This window comes from Carcharodon carcharias, chromosome 4 (assembly GCF_017639515.1).
Source record: "Carcharodon carcharias isolate sCarCar2 chromosome 4, sCarCar2.pri, whole genome shotgun sequence".
In the NCBI taxonomy this organism is placed as follows: domain Eukaryota; kingdom Metazoa; phylum Chordata; class Chondrichthyes; order Lamniformes; family Lamnidae; genus Carcharodon; species Carcharodon carcharias.
In genome coordinates this window covers 153,002,413-153,025,183 of record NC_054470.1, presented here as the reverse complement: position 1 = coordinate 153,025,183, position 22,771 = coordinate 153,002,413, and the positions used below count along the sequence as shown (strand labels likewise).

General features: G+C 57.1%; 1 protein-coding gene across 1 annotated transcript in view; it reads left to right on the top strand.

Annotated features, from left to right (window-relative positions):
• Nucleotides 1-10,403: 10,403 nt before the first annotated feature.
• The window catches only part of fam151b (family with sequence similarity 151 member B), a 33,355-nt gene continuing 20,987 nt past the window's right edge, over nucleotides 10,404-22,771 (top strand). Inside the window, exon 1 of the mRNA XM_041186804.1 lies at nucleotides 10,404-10,715. Coding sequence (XP_041042738.1) covers nucleotides 10,511-10,715 — 205 coding nt within the window. The 5' untranslated portion in view covers nucleotides 10,404-10,510. The remainder of the gene's footprint in view (nucleotides 10,716-22,771) is intronic.

Here is a 22,771-nt window from a genome sequence, read left to right as displayed (position 1 = left end):
GGTGGAACAGAGGAGATCATTCACCCTCTTGCGGCACTGGGTGGCCGTCCTCTTCTGAAGGGCGTTGGCACTGACCACTGCTGCCACCACCTCCCAAGCTGGATTGGTCACGTTGCTGCCCATCCTGCAGCCAGACCGGGGGTAGAGCACATCCCGACGGGCCTCCACGGCATCCAGCAGTCACTCGAGGGACCCGCCATTGAAGTGGGGGGCTGCAGTCTTTTTTCTTTTGCTGGCCATGTCTCCGGGCAGCATTGGTGAGCTGGTAGCAATGAGCACCGTGTTGGCAGCTATGTTGAAACATGGCAGCTACTGTGATGTAATGGTGGGGTGATGGCGGGCGGGTGAATGAGAGCCCTCCTGCCATGGAAACAGCATGCTTCCTGGGAATGCATTAGTAATGTGGTGGTCTCGGGATGTGAAAAGCTGCCATTGCCATCAGCGGATGAATGTTATTTTGCCCACCTGCTACCAGACTTACTGCAAATTTGGGAAAATTCTGCCCTCCCTCTCACAAACCCCACCTCCCGCCTGCTTTACCACGGTCTCTCCCTTTCTCCTCCCTTTCCCCCACTTTCTTCTGCCTCTTTCCCACTCTGTTTCTCCCATTTCCTTCTCTCTCACTCTCCCTCCTTTGCCATTCCCTTTCTTCCCCCTTTCCCACACTCTCCCCCTTTCCCACTCCCTTTTTCTTTCTCTAAGCCCTTTCCCACCATCTTTTCTCCCTTTCTCCACTGCCTCTCCCCCTATTTCCCACTCTCTCTCTCCCTACCCCCCCTTTCCCATCCCATCTATTTGCCTTTCCCACTCTCTCTCCTTCCTTTCCCACTGTTTCTCTTCTGCCTTTCCTGCTCTCTCTCCCCCATTTCTCCACTTTCCCTTCTTCCCACTTTCTTTCTCTATCCTCCTTTCACACTATTTCTCCTTCCTTTCCCACTTTCTCTCTCCCCTTCCCACTCCCACTCTCCCTCTTCCCACTCTCTCCTCCCTCTTTCCCACTCACTCTCTCCTCTTTCCTTCTCAATCTCTCTCCCTCCATTTCCACTCTCTCTCCCTTTTCCCACTCTCTCCCACTTTCCCACTCTCTCACCGTATCCTGTTTCCCACACTTTCTCTTGGTCTCCCCTTTCCCACTCTCTCTCTCTCTCTCTCATCCCTTTCCCACCCTCTCTCTCTCTCTCACCTTCCCACTCTCATTCACCCCCCTTTCACACCCTCCCTCTCCAACTGTTCCCACTCTCTCTCTCCATCTCTCCCCTTTCCCACACTCTCTCTCTCTTCCCTTTTCCATTTTCTTTATCTCCGCTTTCACTCTCTATGCTTCCCTCTCCACTTTTCTAGTCATAGAGTCATAGAGTCATAGAGGTTTACAGCATAGAAAAATGCCCTTCGGCCCATCGAGTTTGCACTGGTCAAACAAGTACCTAACTATTCTAATCCCATTTTTCAGCACTAGGCCCATAGCTTTGTATGCCGTGACATCGCAAGTGCACATCAAAATACCTCTTAAATGTTATGAGGGTTTATGCTTCTACCACCCTTTCAGGCAGTGAGTTCCAGATTCCCACCAACCTCTGGGTGAAAAAATTCTTCCTCATATCACCTATAAACCACCTGCCCCTTAACTTAAATCTACGCCCCCTGGTTATTGATCCCTCCACCAAGGGGAAAGGTTCCTTCCTGTCTACCCTATCTATGCCCCTCATAATTTTATACACCTAAGTCTCTCTTGCCCCCCCTTTCCTACTGTCTCTCTTTCCTCCCCCTTTCCCACTCTCTCCCTCCTCTTTCCCACACTCTCCCCTCTTTCCTCCCTCCCTCCTTTCCCACCTCCTCTCCCCCCTTTTTCTACTCTCTCCCCTTTCCCACTCTCTCAACTCGCTTCCCACTCTCTCTCTCTCTTTTCCCACACTCTCCCCCTTTCCCACACTCCCTGTCTCCCCATTTCTCACTCTCTCACTCCCCCCATTACCACTCTCTCTCTAGCCTTTATTACATTCTCTCTCCCCCTTCCCCACTCTCTCTCCCACCTTTCCTACTTTGTTTCTCTCTCCCACTTTCCCACTGTCTCTCCCCACATTTCCCAATCCCTCTCTCCCTCTATCCCACTTTCCCACTCTCTCCTTCCTTTCCCACTCTCTCTCTCCCCCTTTCCCACTCTCCTACTCTCCTCCTTTCCCACTCACTCTCCGTTTCCCTCTCTTTCTTCCACCTTTCCCACTCTCTCGCTCTCTCCCCCTTACTCTCTCTTGCTCTCTCTCCCTTCCCACTCTCTCTCCCCCATTTCCCACACTCTCCCCCATTTCCCACTCTCTCCCCCATTTCCCACTCTCTCCCCCTTCCCACTCTCACTCTCCCCCTTTCCTACCCTATTGCTCTCCCCCTTTCCCACTCTTTCTCTCTCTCCTTTCCCATTCTCTCTCTCTTCCCTTTCCCATTATTTCTCTCTCCCCTTTTCCACATTCTCTTGCCCCCTTTCCCACTATCTCTCTCTCTCCCCCCCTTCCCACTCTTTCCTCCATCTTTCCCACCTCTTTCTCCCCTCTTTCCTTCTGTCTCGCTCTCCCTCCCTCCCTCCTCCCTCTCTCTCCCCTGTTCCCACTCTCTCCTCCCTCTTTTCCAGTCTCTCTCCCCACTTTCTGTTTCTCTCCCTCGCTTCCTTTTCCCACTCTTGCACTCCACCCTTTCCTACTCTCTCTCTAACCCCTTTCCCACTCACTTTTCTCCATTTCCCCTGTCTCTCCCCCATTTCCCACTCTCTCACCCCCTTGTCCACCACATCTATCCCCCCTTCCCACTCTTATTCTCCCCCTTTCCCATTCTCTCTCTCTTCCCTTTCCCATTATTTCTCTCTCCCCTTTTCCACATTCTCTTGCCCCCTTTCCCACTGTCTCTCTCTCCCCCCTTCCCACTCTTTCCTCCATCTTTCCCACCTCTTTCTCCCCTCTTTCCTTCTGTTTCGCTTTCCCTCCTTTACCATTCTCTCTCCCCTGTTCCCACTCTCTCCTCCCTCTTTTCCAGTCTCTCTCCCCTCTTTCTGTTTCTCTCTCTCGCCCCCTTTTCCCACTCTTGCACTCCACCCTTTCCTACTCTCCCACTTTCTTTCTCTAACCCCTTTCCCACTCACTTTTCTCCCTTTCCCCTGTCTCTCCCCCATTTCCCACTCTCTCACCCCATTGTCCACCACATCTATCCCCCCTTTCCACTCTTATTCTCCCCCTTTCCCATTCTCTTGCTCTATCCACTTTCCCACTGTCTCTCTCCACATTGCCCACCCCATCTATCCCCCGTTCCCTCTCTCACTTCCCCCTTTCCCTTTCTCTCGCTTACCCCCCCTTTCCCACTCTCTCACTTTCTCTCCCCTTTCCCACTCTCTCTACCCCTTCCCACTCTTAATCTCCCCCTTTCCCATTCTCTTGCTCTTTCCACTTTCCCACTCTCTCTCCCACCTTTCCCACTCTCTCTATCCCCTTTCCCTCTTCCTCTCTCCTCCCTTTCCCATTTTCTCTCACTCTCCTTTCCCACATTCTCTCACCTCCCCCTTCCTATTGTCTCTCTCCCCATCCCCTTTGCCACTCTCTCCTCCCTCTTTCCCATTCTCTCTCCCCCCTTTCCTGCTCTACACTCCCCCTTTCCCACTCTCTCTCTTTCTCTATCCCCATTACCTCTCTCTCTTGCCCCCTATCTGCGCATTTTCCTTATTTCCCTCTTTGTCTCCACCTTTCCCACTATTTCTCTCCTTCCCTTTCCCACACGCTCTCTCTCCCCCCACTTTCCCACTCTCTCTCTGTCCCTTCCCTTTCCCACTCTTTCTCTGTCTCTTCTCTTTCCCATTATCTTTCACTCCCCTTTCACACTCTGTCTCTTTCTCTCCCCTTTCCCACACTCTCACCCCCTTTCCCACTGTGTCTCTCTCTACCCTTTCTTACTCTCTCCTCCATCTTCCCCACCTCCCACTCCCCTCTTTCCTCCTGTCTCGCTCTCCCTCCCTTACCATTCTCTCCCTCTGTCCCCTTTTCCCCACCCTCTCCCCCTTTCCCACTCTCTTACTTCATCCTTTCCCACTTTCTTTTTCTCTCTCTAACTCCTTTCCAACTCTCTTTCCCCCCATTTCCCACTCTCTCTCTCCCCCTTGCCCACCCCATTTATCCCAGTTCCCACTCTCTCTGTCCCCTTTCCCACAATCTCTCTCTCTCCCCCTTTCCATTCTCTCTCTTCCCCCATTTCCCACTCTGTCTCCCCCCCCATTGTCTCTCTCCTCCTTTCCCACTCTTTTCCCTTTCACTCTCTCTACCCCTTCCCCACTTTCTTTCATTCTCCCACTTTCGCACTGTCTCCCCCCATTTCCCACTCTTTCTCCCCTTTGCCCAATCCCTATATCCCCCTTTCCCACTCTCTCTCTCCCTCCTTTCCCACTCTTTCTCTCTCCCTCCTTTCCCACCCTCTCTCTCCCCTTTCCCACTCTCTCTCTCTTTCCCCTTTTGCACTCTCTTTCTTTTCACATTTTCTTTCTCTCCCCTTTCACACTGTATGTCTCTCTCTCCTTTTTCCATACCCTCTCAGCTCCCCTTTCCTACTGTCTCTCTCTCCCTCCTTTCCCACTCTCTCCTCCTTCTTTCCCACTCTCTCCCCTCTTTCCTTCTCTTTCTCTCTCCCTCCTTTCCTACTCTCTCTCCCCACTTTTTCCACTCTTTCACCCCTTCCCACACTCTCACTCTTTCCCACACAATCTCTCTACCCCCTTTACCACTCTCTCTTCCCTGCTACCTACTCTCTCTTCCCCTTCCCACTCTCTCTCTCTTTCTCCCATTTACCACTCTCTCCCCCCTTTTTCACCCTATCGCTCTCCCCCCTTTTCCACTGTCTCTTCCCTTTCCCATCCTCTTTCTCTTCCCTTTCTCACTCTAAGTCTCTCTCTCCACTCTCCCATTCTCTCTCACCCCCTTTTCCCACTGTCTCTCTCTCCCCCCTTTCCCACTCTCTCTCCCCCCACTTTTTCCACTCTCTGCCCCTTTCCCACTCTCTCTTCCCCGTTTCATACTGCCTCTCCCCCTTTACCCACTCTCTTCCCCTTTCCCACTCTTTTAGTGCCCCCTTTTCCTCTCTGTCTTTACCCCTTTCCCGCTTTCTCTTCCTCCTTTTCCAACACTCACTCTCCCCTTTTCCCACTCTTTCTCTCCTTCCTTTTCTCACTCTGCCTCTCCCCAATTCCCTCTCTCTCCCTCTTCACTTTTCCCATGCTCTCTCTCTCCTCATTCCTATTCTTTCTCTCCCCTTTCCCATTGTCTCTTTCTCTCCCTTTTCTGACTCGCTCTCCCCCATTTCCCACTCCATCTCTCACACCCCATTTCCCACTCCGTCTCTCACCCCCGCTTTCCCATTCTCTCTCTCTCTCATCCCTCTTTTCCACTCTCTCTCTCTCTCCCCTTTCCCACTCTCTCTCCCCACCTTTCCAACCCTGTCTCTCACCCCCCTTCCCCACTCCCTCTGAGAAAATGGATGTTATTAAAAATATTTTGGGGAATACTGTGTTATTCTGTAAAAATGCTGGGTGTCTGTGTGTATGTGTGTGAGGTTTAATTAAGGTAGCAAGGGATTGTCTGAGGGGTTGGAAACATAAAAGGGATAGAGATGTTAAGTTTGAGGTGCAAGTAAATAGGTTAGATCTAACATTTGCATTTTTAGATAAGTTGAGAGTTTGTTTGAATATCTAAGGGGAGTCAGAGGTGACCAGGAATAGGTCTGCATCTTGCAGGAGTTTCATAGGTAAATGGTAATGGGGATATATTTTATTGACTTGAAAGCAAACACAAGATGGAAACATGAAAGATCTTATATGTGGAAGGGTTTGAGTTTCAAGGAGGTGTGAGAATAATTGAACTAAAATGAAAGAGGAAAAAATGGTATTTTGGAGTTGCTGTTGAGCTGGATCTATGGAGTTAGTTGAAGATAGCTGGAGCTGTTTGAGCTATTGAGCTATAGCTGGAGCTCTGCACTGGGAGAAGATGCAGTTTGAATCAGCCATCCAGTCAAGCCAGAAAAGTCTTGGGCTTGAATTTTTTGAGGAGGTGACCAGGTGTGTAGATGAGGGTAGTGCAGTTGATGTAGTTTATATGAATTTCAGCAAAGCCTTTGACAAGGTCCCACATGGGAGACTTATAAAGAAGGCAAATGCACATGGGATCCAGGTTAATTTGATAAGGTGGATTCAAAATTGGCTTAGTTGGAGGAGACAGAGCGTGATGACAGAAGGCTGCTTTAGTGACTGGAAACCAGTGTCCAGTGGCGTACCATATAAATGACATAGATGGCTATGTGGGTGGGTGGGTGGGCATGGGGGGGGGGGGGGGGGGAGGGTGGGCGGTGGGGGGGGGGGGGTGGGGGTTGGTTTAGTAAGTTTGCGGATGACACAAAGATTGGCTGGATGGTTAACAGTGAAGTTGACTGTCTTGGGCTACAGGAAGATATAGATGGGATGGTCAAATGGACAGATAAGTGGCAGATGGAATTTAACCCTGAAAAATGTGAGGCCATACACTTAGGAAGGAGTAATTTGACACAGAAGTATTCAATGAATGGCTTGACACTAGGTAGTTCTGAGGAACAAAGGGACCTTGGCGTTTTTGTCTATAGATCTCTGAAGGCAGAGGGGCATGTTAGTGGGGTGGTGAGAAAGGCATATGGGACACCTGCCTTTATTGAGGCGTAGATTACAAAAGTAGGGAGGACATGTTGGAGTGTATAGAACCTTGGTGAGGCCGCAGCTGGAGTACTGTGTGCAGTTCTGGTCACTACATAATAGGAAGGACGCGATTGCACTGGATGGGGTGCAGAGGAGATTCACCAGGATGTTGCCTGAGATGGAACATTATGAAGAGAGGTTGGATAGACTTGAGTTGTTTTCTTTGGAGCAGAGAAGATTGAGGGGCAACCTGATCGAGGTGTACAAGAGTATGAGGTGCATGGACAGGGTGGACAGGGAGCAGCTATTCCCCTTAGTTGAAGGATCAGTCACGAGGGGACACAAGTTCAAGATGAGGGGCAGGAGGTTTAGGGGGGATGTGAGGAAAACCTTTTTTACCCAGAGGGTGGTGACGGTCTGGAATGCACTGCCTGGGAGGGTGGTGGAGGCAGGTTGCCTCACATCCTTTAAAAAGTACCTGGATGAGCACTTGGCACGTCATAGCATTCAAGGCTATGGGCCAAGTGCTGGTAAATAGGATTAGGTAGGTAGGTCTGGTGCTTCTCACATGTTGGTGCAGACTCGATGGGCCTCTTCTGCACTGTGTGATTCTGTGACTCTGTGATTCTGTGATACAGCAAGCAGTTTTATTCTGAAGTGGATTCCACCGCAGAGTGGAAGAGGATAAAGGTCATGTGGTACGCCTTTATTGAAGCTACAGCAGTTTGTCTTGTGTAATATTACTGGATTCCATAGTAGACATCAATAAGGGAGTGTTGCCTGGCAGGTATTTGCTTGTGGGTTTGACCAAGGAGAGAGATTTGGGGGGAATGTTTTGTAAGAGTAACCTTAATTGTGTAACTGTAATCTTGTGTGCTTAAGTTTTCTTTTATTTTTGTTAATAAAACTTTTACTTTTAATTTTTAAAATCCCAAAAGTGTTACTGGACCTCTTACTGCTGAGATTGGTGTGTCTTCTTCTCATTTTCGGAATACAAAAACAAACAGCTTGTGGCCTGTAAGCCAAGTTTCCCTCTGGGATTTGGTCTGTGCAGCAATTAATGCTGGCTGTGGTCATAGCACTCAACCCCCACCCCTTCCCACTATCTCTCTCCCCTTTCCCACTCTCTTTCTCTCCTTTCCCACTCTCTTCCCATCCCCCCACCCCCCTCCTTTTCCTGCTCCATCTCTTTAAGTCTTATAAAATTATTTTGTGTGGTGGTCTCCAAAAGTTTCCACCACCAGCACCATGACTGCCAATTCTTTCAAACATTTTGTTTTCAAATCAAAATTGCTGATCCCCGGGAGTGATTTCTATGCAATTCTGTAAAAGGCGATTTCGTTTAAATCAAGTGAATTCCTCTGAACAGGAAATTCCATTCAAACTGAGTGCCTCCCTGTGGCCCCTGATTAGCCAATTGGAGCATCCTGGCCAAATGGCCAATCAGATAGCTGAAAGACCAACCAATCAGTGCGGCGAAAAGCTCTCCCATGCCATGGTAGAAAAATAAAAAGGGAAAGTGCAGGAAAAGCGCAGCTAGTCCGGCAGTATCTGCGCAGAGAGAAACAGAGTCAATCTTCCGCAGATACTGTGATCAGCAGCCTGAAGGAAGATGACGGCTCAGTAAAGTCATCACAGTCCAACATTTTGAGGATCAGCAAATCCTTTTATGTCGGATTGTATGACATGAAGCCCACAGACAGCATGACCTCCCACTCCTTCCTGCCCTCTATCACGGAGGTCTTAGATGACAGTACACAGGAGAGCCTGGACAAACTGCTAACTCCTGACGAACTGACCTAGGCCCTTGAGTCCTTCGAGAAGAGTAAAACTCCCGGAAGCAACGGCTTGCCGGTGGAATTGTATTCGGCTCTGTGGGACTGGATCGGCTCAGACCTGCTAGAAGTGTACGAGAGTATGTCCCTGGCTGGCAGTATGTCAGAATCCATGAGGAAAGGCATTATCACCCTCATCTCCAAGCACAAGGGGGAAAGGAAAGAAATTAGAAAATGGCGACCCATTTCACTGTTGAATGTGGACTATAAGATTCTGTCCAAGGTCATCGCCAATCGGGTCAAATCCGCTGTGGAATTGGTGATCCACCCCGACCAGACCTGCACTGTGCCGGGCAGGAAGATCTCTGACAGCCTCGTGCTGCTCAGGGATACGATTGCCTATGTACAGGACAGGGGTGTGGATACCTGCCTCATCAGCCTGGATCAGGAGAAGGCCTTTGACAGAATATCGCACACCCACATGGTGGATGTGCTCTCCAAAATGGGGTTTGGGGAGGGAATTCGCAATTGGATCCAACTGCTCTACACTAACATCAGTAGCGCAGTCTCAATCAATGGGTGGGAATCAGATAGCTTTCCAATTAAATCTGGAGTCAGGCAGGGCTGTTCTCTCTCGCCTGTTCTTTTCGTGTGTTGCATAGAACCCTTTGCTGAATCTATTAGGAAGGATCCGGGCATAAGAGGAGTTACGATCCCAGGCAGTAGAGGCATTCAGATCAAAGCCTCCCTGTACATGGACGATGTCGTCGTCTTCTTCTCATTTCCGCTGTCGGTGCGCAGACTGATCCACATCTGCGACCAGTTCGAATTGGCCTCGGGAGCCAAGGTAAATTGTGGGAAGACCGAGGCCATGTTCTTCGGGAAATGGGCTGACCAATCCTTTGTCCTCTTCATCGTCAGGGCTGACGACCTGAAGGTGCTGGGGATATGGTTAGGAGGGACCAGGGCATGCGTTAGAAACTGGAAGGAGCGAGTGTCTATGGTGAAAAGGAAACTGGGCATGTGGGAGCGATGCTCCCTCTCCATTGCGGGTAAGAACCTGGTCATCAGGTGTGAGGCACCCTTGCTGTTGCTATATGTGGCGCGGTCTGGCCCATCCCACACTCCTGCACAATGGCGATTACCTGAGCCATCTTTCACTTTATCTGGAGGTCGAAAATGGATCGTGTCTGCAGGGATGCGATGTACAAGCCTCTAGATAAAGGGGGAAAAAATGTGCCCAACATCGCCCTCATACCGATGGCCACCTTTGTGTGTGGCTGCATCAAGCGGTGGTTAGACCCTCAGTATGCAAACACCAAGTGTCATTACGTGCTGAGGTTCTACCTGTCCCTGGTGTTGTGAAGGATGGGTCTGGAAGAATGCCTCATCGCCAGAACTTTCCAACAAGCACCAAGACGTAGCTTGGTTGGTGGTGAGAAAGGCCCTCCCCGTCAGATCCTTCCTACACGCCAGGAGTCTCACCCCCTCAGCACGTTGTCCTCGAGGTGGCTGTGGTGGGGACGAGACCGTTGTTCACCTCCTTGTAGATTGTGCCTTTGCAAAGAAGGTCTGGAGAGAGATGCAGCGGTTTCTGTCGAGGTTCATCCCGAGCAGTTCTGTGACAGAGGACTCTGTGCTGTACGGGCTGTTCCCAGGGACACACACCGAGACAAACATCAACTGCAGCTGAAAGATCATCAACTTGGCGAAAGACGCTCTTTGGTCTGCCCGAAACTTGTTGGTCTTCCAGTGCAAAGAGTTGTCCCCGACCGAGTGTTGCAGACTGGCACAGTCCAAAGTCCAGGACTACGTACTGAGGGACGCACTAAAGCTTGGGGCAGCCGCCGCAAAGGCGCAATGGGGAAGGGTCGCTGACTAAGACCTTTCTGCCACAGTGCACCGAGGGGGCTGGGAACGGTGTAGAGCAAATGATTGTAATATTCATTGTTTGTGCTGATGTACCTGGTGATACATGTTGTAAAAGTTGAACCTGATTGTACTTTTGCGATGGTGATTTTGAAATGGTTTGGAATGTTCTTGAAGATATTTTATGAATAAAGTATATCTTTGCCAAAAAGAAATCTTCCGCAGATACTGCCGGACCGGCTGCGTATTTCCAGCACTTGCTTTTATATCGGTTCTCCAGCGTCCGCATTGTTCTGCCCTCGGTTCCGGGGAGAGACCAATTCCCTCAGCGCGGCCTCCGTCACTCTCTCCCCACTCGGGACGGCCAATGATGGAGGGTCACCAGCGGGGTAAGTGTCGGTTAGTCTCTGCCAAAAGATGATGCCAAATGCCAAATGCCGCTGTGCATTGAGGGGAGTTTTTTTTTTATTAGGCTTTGTTTTATATTTTAAATTACCAGTCGAAGCTCAGCTCCGCCGCCGGAGGTTGTGTTTTTAAAGGTCAGGAGGGCCCGATGGCCCAAACGAATCCTGTGGTCTCCGTGAGGGGAGGCGGAAGAGGGGAGAGGAGAGAGGAGGGGAGGGGAGTGTAGGAGGAGGAGGGGAGAGGAGGGGGAGGGGAGGGAGAGGAAGAGGAGGAGGATGGGGAGATGGGAGGGGAGGATGGGGAGATGGGAGGGGGGAGGGGGAGATGGGAGGGGAGGAGGGGAGGGGGGGGAGGGGAGGGAGAGGAAGAGGAGGAGGATGGGGAGAGGAGGGGGAGGGGGAGATGGGAGGGGGGAGGAGGGGAGGGGAGAGGGGGAGGGGAGAGGAGGAGGGGGAGAGTAGAGGAGGAGGGGGAGAGGAGGAGGAGGGGCAGAGGAGAGGAGGAGGGGGAGGGGAGAGGGGAGAGGGGGAGGGGAGAGGAGGAGGAGGGGAGAGTAGAGGAGGGGGAGAGGAGGAGGAGGAGGGGGAGGAGAGAGGAGAGGAGGAGGGGGAGGAGAGAGGAGAGGAGGAGGGGGAGGAGAGGAGAGGAGGAGGGGGAGGAGAGGAGAGGAGGAGGAGGGGGAGAGGAGAGGAGGAGGAGGGGAGGAGAGAGTAGAGGAGGAGGAGGGGAGAGTAGAGGAGGAGGGGGAGGGGAGAGGAGAGGAGGAGGGGGAGGAGGGGGGTGGGGGAGAGGAGGAGGGGGAGGAGAGGAGGAGAGGAGGGGGAGGTGGGAGGGGGAGAGGAGGGGGGAGGAGGAGGAGGGGTAGGAGGGGAGGGGGAGGGGAGGAGGAGGGGGAAGGGCAGGAGAGGAGGGGGGCGGGGGAGAGGAGGAGGAGGGGGGAGAGGAGGAGGGGGGGGGAGGGGGAGGAGAGGAGGAGGAGGAGGAGGGGGGAGGGGAGAGGAAAGGAGGGGAGGGGGAGGGGAGAGGAGAGGAGGGGGAGGGGAGAGGAGAGGAGGAGGGGGGTGGGGAGAAGTGGGGAGAGGAGGAGGGGGAGAGGAGGAGGAGGGGGAGAGGAGAGCAAAGGAGGGGGGAGGGGAGAGGTGAGGAGAGGAGGAGGAGGAGGGAGAGGAGGAGGAGGAGGAGGGGGGAGAGGAGGAGGAGGAGGGGGGAGAGGAGGAGGGGAGGAGAGGAGGGGGGGGAGATGGGAGAGGAGGGGGAGAGGGGAGAGGGGGAGAGGAGGGGGAGATGGGAGAGGGGGAGAGGAGGGGGGAGATGGGAGGGGGAGATGGGAGGGGGGGAGAGGAGGGGGAGATGGGAGGGGGGGAGAGGAGGGGGAGATGGGAGGGGGGGAGATGGGAGGGGGGGAGAGGAGGGGGAGCGGGGAGAGGAGGAGGAGGGGGGAGGGGGAGAGGAGGGGGAGGGGAGAGGAGGAGGGGGGAGGGGGAGAGGAGGAGGGGGGAGGGGGAGAGGAGGAGGGGGGAGGGGGAGAGGAGTGGGGAGAGGAGGGGAGGGGAGAGGAGAAGAGGAGGAGGGGGGAGAGGAGAGGAGGGGGAGAAGAGAGGAGGGGGGAGAGGAGCACGGGGGAAAGTAGGAGGAGGAGGGGGAAAGTAGGAGGAGGAGGGGGAGAGAGAGGAGGAGGGGGAGAGAGAGGAGGAGGGGGAGGGAGAGGAGGAGGGGGAGGGAGAGGAGGAGGGGGAGGGAGAGGGGGAGGGAGAGGAGGAGGGGGAGGGAGAGGAGGAGGGGGAGGGAGAGGGGGAGGGAGAGGAGGAGGGGGAGGGAGAGGGGGAGGGAGAGGAGGGGGAGGGAGAGGGGGAGGGAGAGGGGGAGGGAGAGGAGGAGGGGGAGGGAGAGGGGGAGGGAGAGGAGGAGGGGGAGGGAGAGGGGGAGGGGGAGAGAGGAGGAGGAGGAGGGGGAGGGAGAGGAGGAGGGGGAGGGAGAGGAGGAGGGGGAGGGAGAGGAGGAGGAGGAGGGGGGAGGGAGGAGGAGGAGGGGGGAGGGAGGAGGAGGAGGGGGAGAGGAGAGGAGGGGAGAGGAGAGGAGGGGGAGAGGAGAGGAGAGGAGGAGGGGGAGAGGAGAGGAGGAGGGGGAGAGGAGAGGAGGACGGGGGAGGGAGGGGGAGGGGGGAAGGAGAGGAGGGAGGGAGAGGAGGAGGAGGGAGGGAGAGGAGGAGGAGGGAGGGAGAGGAGGAGGGAGAGGAGAGGGGAGGGGGGAGAGGAGGAGGGGGAGGAGAGGAGGGGGAAAGGGGAGAGGAGGGGGAGATGGGAGAGGGGGAGAGGGAGGAGGGGGAGATGGGAGAGAAGAGGATGATGAGAGAGGGGGAGAGGAGGGGGAGATGGGAGAGGGGGAGAGGAGGGGGAGATGGGAGAGATGGGAGAGGGGGAGAGGAGGGGGAGATGGGAGGGGGGAGATGGGAGAGGGGGAGATGGAGGGGGAGATGGGAGAGGGGGAGAGGAGGGGGAGAGGGGGAGAGGAGGGGGAGGGGGGAGATGGGAGGGGGGAGATGGAGGGGGAGATGGGAGAGGGGGAGAGGAGGGGGAGAGGGGGAGAGGAGGGGGAGAGGGGAGATGGGAGAGGGGGAGAGGAGGGGGAGAGGGGAGAGGGGGAGAGGAGGGGGAGAGGGGAGATGGGAGAGGGGGAGAGGAGGGGGAGAGGGGAGATGGGAGAGGGGGAGAGGAGGGGGAGATGGGAGAGGGGGAGAGGAGGGGGAGATGGGAGAGGGGGAGAGGAGGGGGAGATGGGAGATGGGAGAGGAGGGGGAGATGGGAGATGGGAGAGGAGGGGGAGATGGGAGATGGGAGAGGAGGGGGAGATGGGAGATGGGAGAGGAGGGGGAGATGGGAGATGGGAGAGGAGGGGGAGATGGGAGGGGGGAGAGGAGGGCGAGATGGGAGGGGGGAGAGGAGGGGGAGAGGAGGGGGAGCTGGGAGAGGGGGAGAGGAGGGGGAGCTGGGAGAGGGGGAGAGGAGGAGGAGGGGGGAGGGGGAGAGGAGGAGGGGGGAGGGGGAGAGAAGGAGGAGGGGGGAGGGGAGAGGAGTGGGGAGAGGAGAGGAGGGGGAGGGGGGAGGGGAGAAGAGAAGAGGAGGAGGGGGGAGAGGAGAGGAAGGGGAGAAGAGAGGAGGGGGGAGAGGAGCACGGGGGAAAGTAGGAGGAGGAGGAGGGGGAAAGTAGGAGGAGGAGGGGGAGAGAGAGGAGGAGGGGGAGAGAGAGGAGGAGGGGGGATAGAGGAGGAGGGGGGAGAGAGGAGGAGGGGGAGAGAGGAGGAGGGGGAGAGAGAGGAGGAGGGGGAGAGAGAGGAGGAGGGGGAGGGAGAGGAGGAGGGGGAGGGAGAGGAGGAGGGGGAGGGAGAGGAGGAGGGGGAGAGAGAGGAGGAGGGGGAGAGAGAGGAGGAGGGGGAGAGAGAGGAGGAGGGGGAGAGAGAGGAGGAGGGGGAGGGAGAGGGGGAGGAGGAGGGGGAGGGAGAGGGGGAGGGAGGGGGAGGGAGAGGAGGAGGGGGAGGGGGAGGGGGAGGGGGAGGGAGAGGAGGAGGGGGAGGGGGAGGGGGAGGGGGAGGGAGAGGAGGAGGGGGAGGGGGGAGAGGAGTGGGGAGGGGAGAGGGGGAGAGGAGGAGAGGAGAGGAGGGGGAAGGAGAGGAGGAGGGGGGAAGGAGAGGAGGAGGAGGGGGGAAGGAGAGGAGGAGGAGGGGGGAAGGAGAGGAGGAGGAGGGGGGAAGGAGAGGAGGAGGGGGAGGGAGGGAGAGGAGGAGGGGGAGAGGAGGAGGGAGAGGAGGAGGGAGAGGAGGAGGGAGAGGAGAGGAGGAGGAGGAGGGGGGAGAGGAGAGGAGGAGGAGGAGGGGGGAGAGGAGAGGAGGAGGAGGAGGGGGGAGAGGAGAGGAGGAGGAGGAGGGGGGAGAGGAGAGGAGGAGGAGGGGGGAGAGGAGGAGAGGAGGAGGAGGGGGGAGAGGAGGAGAGGAGGAGGAGGGGGGAGAGGAGGAGAGGAGGAGGAGGGGGGAGAGGAGGAGAGGAGGAGGAGGGGGGAGAGGAGGAGAGGAGGAGGAGGGGGGAGAGGAGGAGAGGAGGAGGAGGGGGAGAGGAGGAGAGGAGGAGGAGGGGGGAGAGGAGGAGAGGAGGAGGAGGGGGGAGAGGAGGAGAGGAGGAGGAGGGGGGAGAGGAGGAGAGGAGGAGGAGGGGGGAGAGGAGGAGAGGAGGAGGAGGGGGGAGAGGAGGAGAGGAGGAGGAGGGGGGAGAGGAGGAGAGGAGGAGGAGGGGGGAGAGGAGGAGAGGAGGAGGAGGGGGGGGAGAAGAGGAGGAGGAGGGGGGAGAGGAGAAGAGGAGGAGGAGGGGGGAGAGGAGAAGAGGAGGAGGAGGGGGGAGAGGAGGAGGAGGGGGAGAGGAGGAGGGGGAGGAGGAGTTGAGGGGGGAGAGGGGGAGCGGGGATGGGGGAGAGGAGGGGAGGGAGGGGAGAGGAGGGGGAGGGGGGAGGGGAGAGGAGGAGGAGGGGCAGAGGAGGAGGTGGGTGGGGGGAAGAGGGAGGGGAGAGGAGGAGGAGGAGCGTAGGGGAGAAGAGGAGGGGGAGGGGAGCGTAGGGGAGAAGAGGAGGGGGAGGGGAGGGTAGGGGAGAAGAGGGTGAGGGGAGGGTAGGGGAGAGGAGGAGGGGGAGGGGGAGGGGAGGGTAGGGGAGAGGAGGAGGAGGGGGGAGGGGAGGGTAGTGGAGAGGGGGAGGGGAGGAGGGGAGAGGGGGAGAGGGAGGGGGAGAGGAGGAGGGGAGGGTAGGGGAGGGGGAGGGGAGGGAGGAGGGGAGGGGAGTTGAGGGGGGAGAGGGGGAGCGGGGATGGGGGAGAAGAGGGGGGAGAAGAGGGGAGGGGGGAGGGAGGGGAGAGGAGGGGGAGAGGGAGGGGAGGGGGAGAGGAGGTGGAGGGGGCACGTGAAGCGGAGGGGGGGAGGAGGGGGCAGGTGAAGAGGAGTAGGGGAGGAGGGGGGCAGGTGAAGAGGAGTAGGGGAGGAGGGAGGCAGGTGAAGAGGAGTAGGGGAGGAGGGGAGGAGGGGGGCAGGTGAAGAGGAGGAGGGGAGGAGGGGGGCAGGTGAAGAGGAGGAGGGCAGGAGGGGGGCAGGTGAAGAGGAGGAGGGCAGGAGGGGGGCAGGTGATGAGGAGGAGGGGAGGAGGGGGGCAGGTGAAGAGGAGGAGGGGAGGAGGGGGGCAGGTGAAGAGGAGGAGGGGAGGAGGGGGGCAGGTGAAGAGGAGGAGGGGAGGAGGGGGGCAGGAGAAGAGGAGGAGGGGAGGAGGGGGGCAGGTGAAGAGGAGGAGGGGAGGAGGGGGGCAGGTGAAGAGGGGGAGGGGAGGAGGGGGGCAGGTGAAGAGGAGGAGGGGAGGAGGGGGGCAGGTGAAGAGGGGGAGGGGAGGAGGGGGGCAGGTGAAGAGGAGGAGGGGAGGAGGAGGGCAGGTGAAGAGGAGGAGGGGAGGAGGGGGGCAGGTGAAGAGGAGGAGGGGAGGAGGGGGGCAGGTGAAGAGGAGGAGGGGGCAGGTCAAGGGGAGGAGGGGGGCAGGTGAAGAGGAGGGGAGGAGGGGGCAGGTGAAGAGGAGGGGAGGAGGTGGGCAGGTGAAGAGGAGGGGAGGAGGGGGGCAGGTGAAGAGGAGGAGGGGAGGAGGGGGGCAGGTGAAGAGGAGGAGGGGAGGAGGGGGGCAGGTGAAGAGGGGGAGGGGAGGAGGGGGGCAGGTGAAGAGGGGGAGGGGAGGAGGGGGGCAGGTGAAGAGGGGGAGGGGAGGAGGGGGGCAGGTGAAGAGGGGGAGGGGAGGAGGGGGGCAGGTGAAGAGGGGGAGGGGAGGAGGGGGGCAGGTGAAGAGGAGGAGGGGGGCAGGTGAAGAGGAGGAGGGGCGGAGGGAGGCAGGTGAAGAGGAGGAGGGGAGGAGGGAGGCAGGTGAAGAGGAGGGGAGGAGGGGGGCAGGTGAAGAGGAGGAGGGGAGCAGGTGAAGAGGAGGAGGGGAGGAGGGGGGCAGGTGAAGAGGAGGAGGGGAGGAGGGGGGCAGGTGAAGAGGAGGAGGGGAGGAGGCGGGCAGGTGAAGAGGAGGAGGGGAGGAGGGGGCAGGTGAAGAGGAGGGGAGGAGGGGGCAGGTGAAGAGGAGGGGAGGAGGGGGCAGGTGAAGAGGAGGAGGGGGGCAGGTGAAGGGGAGGAGGGGGGCAGGTGAAGAGGAGGAGGGGGGCAGGTGAAGGGGAGGAGGGGGGCAGGTGAAGGGGAGGAGGGGGGCAGGTGAAGGGGAGGAGGGGGGCAGGTGAAGGGGAGGAGGGGGGCAGGTGAAGGGGAGGAGGGGGGCAGGTGAAGGGGAGGAGGGGGGCAGGTGAAGGGGAGGAGGGGGGCAGGTGAAGGGGAGGAGGGGGGCAGGTGAAGGGGAGGAGGGGGGCAGGTGAAGGGGAGGAGGGGGGCAGGTGAAGGGGAGGAGGGGGGCAGGTGAAGGGGAGGAGGGGGGCAGGTGAAGGGGAGGAGGGGGGCAGGTGAAGAGGAGGGGAGGAGGGGGGCAGGTGAAGAGGAGGGGAGGAGGGGGGCAGGTGAAGAGGAGGGGAGGAGGGGGGCAGGTGAAGAGGAGGAGGGGAGGAGGGGGGGCAGGTGAAGAGGAGGGGAGGAGGGGGGCAGGTGAAGAGGAGGAGGGGGCAGGTGAAGAGGAGGAGGGGAGGAGGGGGGCAGGTGAAGAGGAGGAGGGGTGCAGGTGAAGGGGAGGAGGGGTGCAGGTGAAGGGGAGGAGGGGGGCAGGTGAAGGGGAGGAGGGGGGCAGGTGAAGGGGAGGAGGGGGGCAGGTGAAGGGGAGGAGGGGGGCAGGTGAAGGGGAGGAGGGGGGCAGGTGAAGGGGAGGAGGGGGGCAGGTGAAGGGGAGGAGGGGGGCAGGTGAAGGGGAGGAGGGGGGCAGGTGAAGGGGAGGAGGGGGGCAGGTGAAGGGGAGGAGGGGGGCAGGTGAAGGGGAGGAGGGGGGCAGGTGAAGGGGAGGAGGGGGGCAGGTGAAGGGGAGGAGGGGGGCAGGTGAAGAGGAGGAGGGGGGCAGGTGAAGAGGAGGAGGGGAGGAGGGGGGCAGGTGAAGAGGAGGAGGGGAGGAGGGGGGCAGGTGAAGAGGAGGGGAGGAGGGGGGCAGGTGAAGAGGAGGGGAGGAGGGGGGCAGGTGAAGAGGAGGGGAGGAGGGGGGCAGGTGAAGAGGAGGGGGGGAGGAGGGGGGCAGGTGAAGAGGAGGGGGGGAGGAGGGGGCAGGTGAAGAGGAGGGGGGGAGGAGGGGGCAGGTGAAGAGGAGGAGGGGAGGAGGGGGGCAGGTGAAGAGGAGGAGGGGAGGAGGGGGGCAGGTGAAGAGGAGGAGGGGAGGAGGGGGGCAGGTGAAGAGGAGGAGGGGAGGAGGGGGGCAGGTGAAGAGGAGGAGGGGAGGAGGGGGGCAGGTGAAGAGGAGGAGGGGAGGAGGAGGGCAGGTGAAGAGGAGGAGGGGAGGAGGGGGGCAGGTGAAGAGGAGGAGGGGAGGAGGGGGGCAGGAGGAGGGGAGGAGGGTGGCAGGTGAAGAGGAGGAGGGGTGGAGGGGGGCAGGTGAAGAGGAGGGCAGGAGGGGGGCAGGTGAAGAGGAGGAGGGGAGGAGGGGGGCAGGTGAAGAGGAGGGGGGCAGGTGGAGGGGAGGAGGGGGGCAGGTGAAGAGGAGGAGGGGAGGAGGGGGGCAGGTGAAGAGGAGGAGGGGAGGAGGGGGGCAGGTGAAGAGGAGGAGGGGAGGAGGGGGGCAGGTGAAGAGGAGGAGGGGAGGAGGGGGGCAGGTGAAGAGGAGGAGGGGAGGAGGGGGGCAGGTGAAGAGGAGGGGAGGAGGGGGGCAGGTGAAGAGGAGGAGGGGAGGAGGGGGGCAGGTGAAGAGGAGGAGGGGAGGAGGGGGGCAGGTGAAGAGGAGGAGGGGAGGAGGGGGGCAGGTGAAGAGGAGGAGGGGAGGAGGGGGGCAGGAGGAGGGGAGGAGGGGGGCAGGTGAAGAGGAGGAGGGGAGGAGGGGGGCAGGTGAAGAGGAGGAGGGGAGGAGGAGGGCAGGTGAAGAGGAGGAGGGGAGGAGGGGGGCAGGTGAAGAGGAGGAGGGGAGGAGGGGGGCAGGTGAAGAGGAGGGGGGCAGGTGGAGGGGAGGAGGGGGGCAGGTGAAGAGGAGGAGAGGAGGAGGGGGGCAGGTGAAGAGGAGGAGAGGAGGAGGGGGGCAGGTGAAGAGGAGGAGGGGAGGAGGGGGGCAGGTGAAGGGGAGTAGGGGGGCAGGTGAAGGGGAGGAGGGGGGCAGGTGAAGAGGAGGAGGGGAGGAGGGGGGCAGGTGAAGAGGAGGAGGGGAGGAGGGGGGCAGGTGAAGAGGAGGAGGGGAGGAGGGGGGCAGGTGAAGAGGAGGAGGGGAGGAGGGGGGCAGGTGAAGAGGAGGAGGGGAGGAGGGGGGCAGGTGAAGAGGAGGAGGGGAGGAGGGGGGCAGGTGAAGAGGAGGAGGGGAGGAGGGGGGCAGGTGAAGAGGAGGAGGGGAGGAGGGGGGCAGGTGAAGAGGAGGAGGGGAGGAGGGGGGCAGGTGAAGAGGAGGAGGGGAGGAGGGGGGCAGGTGAAGAGGAGGAGGGGAGGAGGGGGGCAGGTGAAGAGGAGGAGGGGAGGAGGGGGGCAGGTGAAGAGGAGGAGGGGAGGAGGGGGGCAGGTGAAGAGGAGGAGGGGAGGAGGGGGGCAGGTGAAGAGGAGGGGAGGAGGGGGGCAGGTGAAGAGGAGGGGGAGGTGAGGAGGAGGGGGGCAGATGAGGGGGAGGTGAGGCGGAGGAGGGGAGGAGGAGGAGAGGGGAAGTGGTTGGGAGGGGGGAGGGGGTGGGAGGACACACTTTCTGTAAGACAAATGCTCACTTTGTTAACTTTTTTTATTAAATACCTATAGAAACTCTTACTATCTGTCTTTTTATTACTAGCTATCTTTCTTTTGTATCTAATTGTTACCTCCTTATTAATCTTTTCGTCATTTTTTGCTATTCTTTATGTTCTTTCCAATCTTCTGACTTGCCACCTGTCTGTGCTCTAACGTGTTAATACCATCATTAATTATCAGCCACCCTTCCACCTTTTCCTAACTTTGTGCCCTTCTGACATGTCACATACCTTTCAATATTCAGGTTCCAATTGATGACATATTGTAGCCTTGTCTCTAATGGCTATTCGTACTTAAATAGAAATAAGTATGTTATCAGTTCATCTGCTTTGTTTCAGATGCTGTGTGTTTAAATATAGAGCCTTTAGTTTTGTCCTTACTATTTTTGTAGCATAAATCCTTATCTGCTGATTTAATCTTAGATTTGTACATTCTGCCCCTTCCCATCTAGCTTGTTTATCATCTCCCATTGTACTTTTCTCTCTTGCCTTGTCTCAGCTCTTTGGTTTACCACATCTTCCCAAATTTAATCCCTTGCCCCACTATTCAGTTTAAAACCTAGTTATGTGGCTTGCAAGGACACCAGCCCCAGCATGGTTCAGGTGTGGATTGTCCCAATGATAGAGATCCCACTTTCCCCAGTAATAGTGCCAGTGCTCCATGAACCAGAACCCACTTCTCCCATACCAGTCTTTGAGCCACGCATTCATTTCTCTAATCTTATTTGTCCTATACCAATTTGCATGTTGCTCAGGCAGTAATCCAGAAATTATTACCTTTGCGGTTCTACTTAATTTGGTACCTAGCTTATCATACCGACTATGTAGAACCTCCTTCCTCATCCTGCCTATGTATATGGTACCAACATAGACCATGACCACTGGATCCTCCCCCTCCCACTGCAAGTTCCTCTCCAGCTCTGATCAAATGTCCTGAATCCTGGCAATGGGCAGGCAATGTAGCCATCTGGACTCCTGCTCTTTGCTGCAAAGAACAGTGTCAATCCCCCTCACTATACTGTTCCCTACTATCACTACATTCTTTTGCGATTCCCCACTTGAATGGCTTCCTGCACCACAGTGCCATGGTCAGTCAGCTCATCCACCCTTCAGCCCCCATTCCCCACTCTCAGCCAAACAGGCTGAAAGAACCTCAAACTTGGTGGACAATTGCACCTTCCATATCAGAAGATCCTATCCTAATGATTGTGACCACCTCCTGGTACAAAGTGTCCAGGTATTCCCCCCGCCCCCCCCAGATGAGCAGTGTCCACAGCTCCATCTCCAGCCTGAAGACTCTGAGCCGAAGCTCCTCAAGAACATAGAACATAAGAACTGGAAGCAGGAGTAGGCAATTCAGCCCCTTGCACCTGCCCCACCATTCAATACGATCATGACTGATCTAATTTCGGCCTCAACTCCAATTTCCTGCCCTCTCCCTATAACCTTTCAACCCATTACTAATTTAAAAATCTGTCTATCTCCTCCTTTAATTTACTCAGCGTCCTGGCATTCATTGCACTGAGGTAGTGGATTCCACGGATTCACGACCCTTTGGGAAAAGTAATTCCTTCTCATCTCTGATTTAAATTGACCACTCGTTAGCCTAAAGCTATGGCCTCTCATTCTAGAATGCCCCACAAAGGGAAACATCTGCTCCACATCAACTTTGTCCATCCCCTTTAGCATCTTATATACCTCAATTAGAGGCTCCTCTCATCCTTCTAAACTCTAGCGAGTATAGGCCTAAACTGCTCAATCTCTCCTCATAAGACAAGCCCCACATCTCTGGAATCAATCTAGTGAACCTCCTCTGATCTGCCTCCAACACAACTACATGCTTCCTCAAGTAAGGGGACCAAAACTCTGCACAGTACTCCAGGTGCAGTCTCACCAATACCTTGTACAGTTGCAACAACACTTCCCTATTTTTATACTCTCTTCCTTTAGCAATAAGTGCCAAAATTCCATTGGCCTTCCTTATTACCTGCTGTACCTAAAGCCTCAGACACTCACAATGCTTGCCCTGCATAACCAGGAGCTCCCACATGTTGCAGCCATGACACACTACTTGCCCTTACATATGTATGTGCTTTAATTATTTATTTTATTCAATTTTTAAATATATATTTATTAATCTTATCTCACATTCCTGTACTATTTTAAATCTTAGGAGTAGAATAGAACCTGACCACTTAGCAGATGCTCACCAAATGGTTGGCTCATTCCCTTTATAGTAGGACCAGTTTCCCCAGAGTGAAAAAGTTGGGAAAAGCAAAGAAGCTTCTCCCTCACTGAACTCCCTCTGCTCAGCAAACCCTCTCATTCTGTTGAGGTCACACACTGCTGGTTGCACTGAGAATGTCTGTCTGAGTTTATATGTTCTAAACAAAAGGAGTAGCTGAGCACATATACAGCAAGACCAGTTCAAGCTAACTTCCTTAATTATCTATTTTAGCTGCTGCCGGTGGTGGAAGTAGGGGTATGATGAGAGATGGAGGAGGGAAGAGAGGGAAAGGAGAGACATGAAGATGGAGAGGGAGAGTAGGAGGGGGAAAAGGAGGTGAATGAGGGAAAGGGGGGTGGGGGGAGGAGGTGAAATAGGGAAAGGGGAGAGAAGAAGGGGAGCTGAAGAGGGAAAGAGCAGAGAGAAAGGGGAAATAGGGAGTTGGAGAGGGAGTAAGGGGAGAGGAGAGGGAGAGCAGGAGGGAGTAAGGGGAGAGGAGAGGGAAAGCAGGACGGGCTAAGGGGAGAGGTAATGAGGAGAGGGAAAGCAGGATGGGCTAAGGGGAGAGGTAATGAAGAGAGGGAAAGCAGGAGGGGCTAAGGGGAGAGGTAATGGGGAGAGGAGAGAGAAAGCAGGAGGGGCTAAGGGGAGAGATAATGGGGAGGGGAGAGGGGAAGGCGAGATGATGGAGGGGCAGACGGCGAAGATAGAGAGGGGGAGATGCAGATGGAGAAAGACAAAGTAGGGGAGCAAGCTTTTTACTAAACCTGTGTGCAGTCTTTGACGTGGTTGACCACACCATTCTTCTCTGCGCCTCTTCTCTGCCAGCATCAGTGTGGGACTGCCATCATCTGGTCCCAATATCATTTACCCTATCCTAGCCTAGCCTGAGAATCATGTGCAATGACTCCTCATGCCACTCCCATACCATT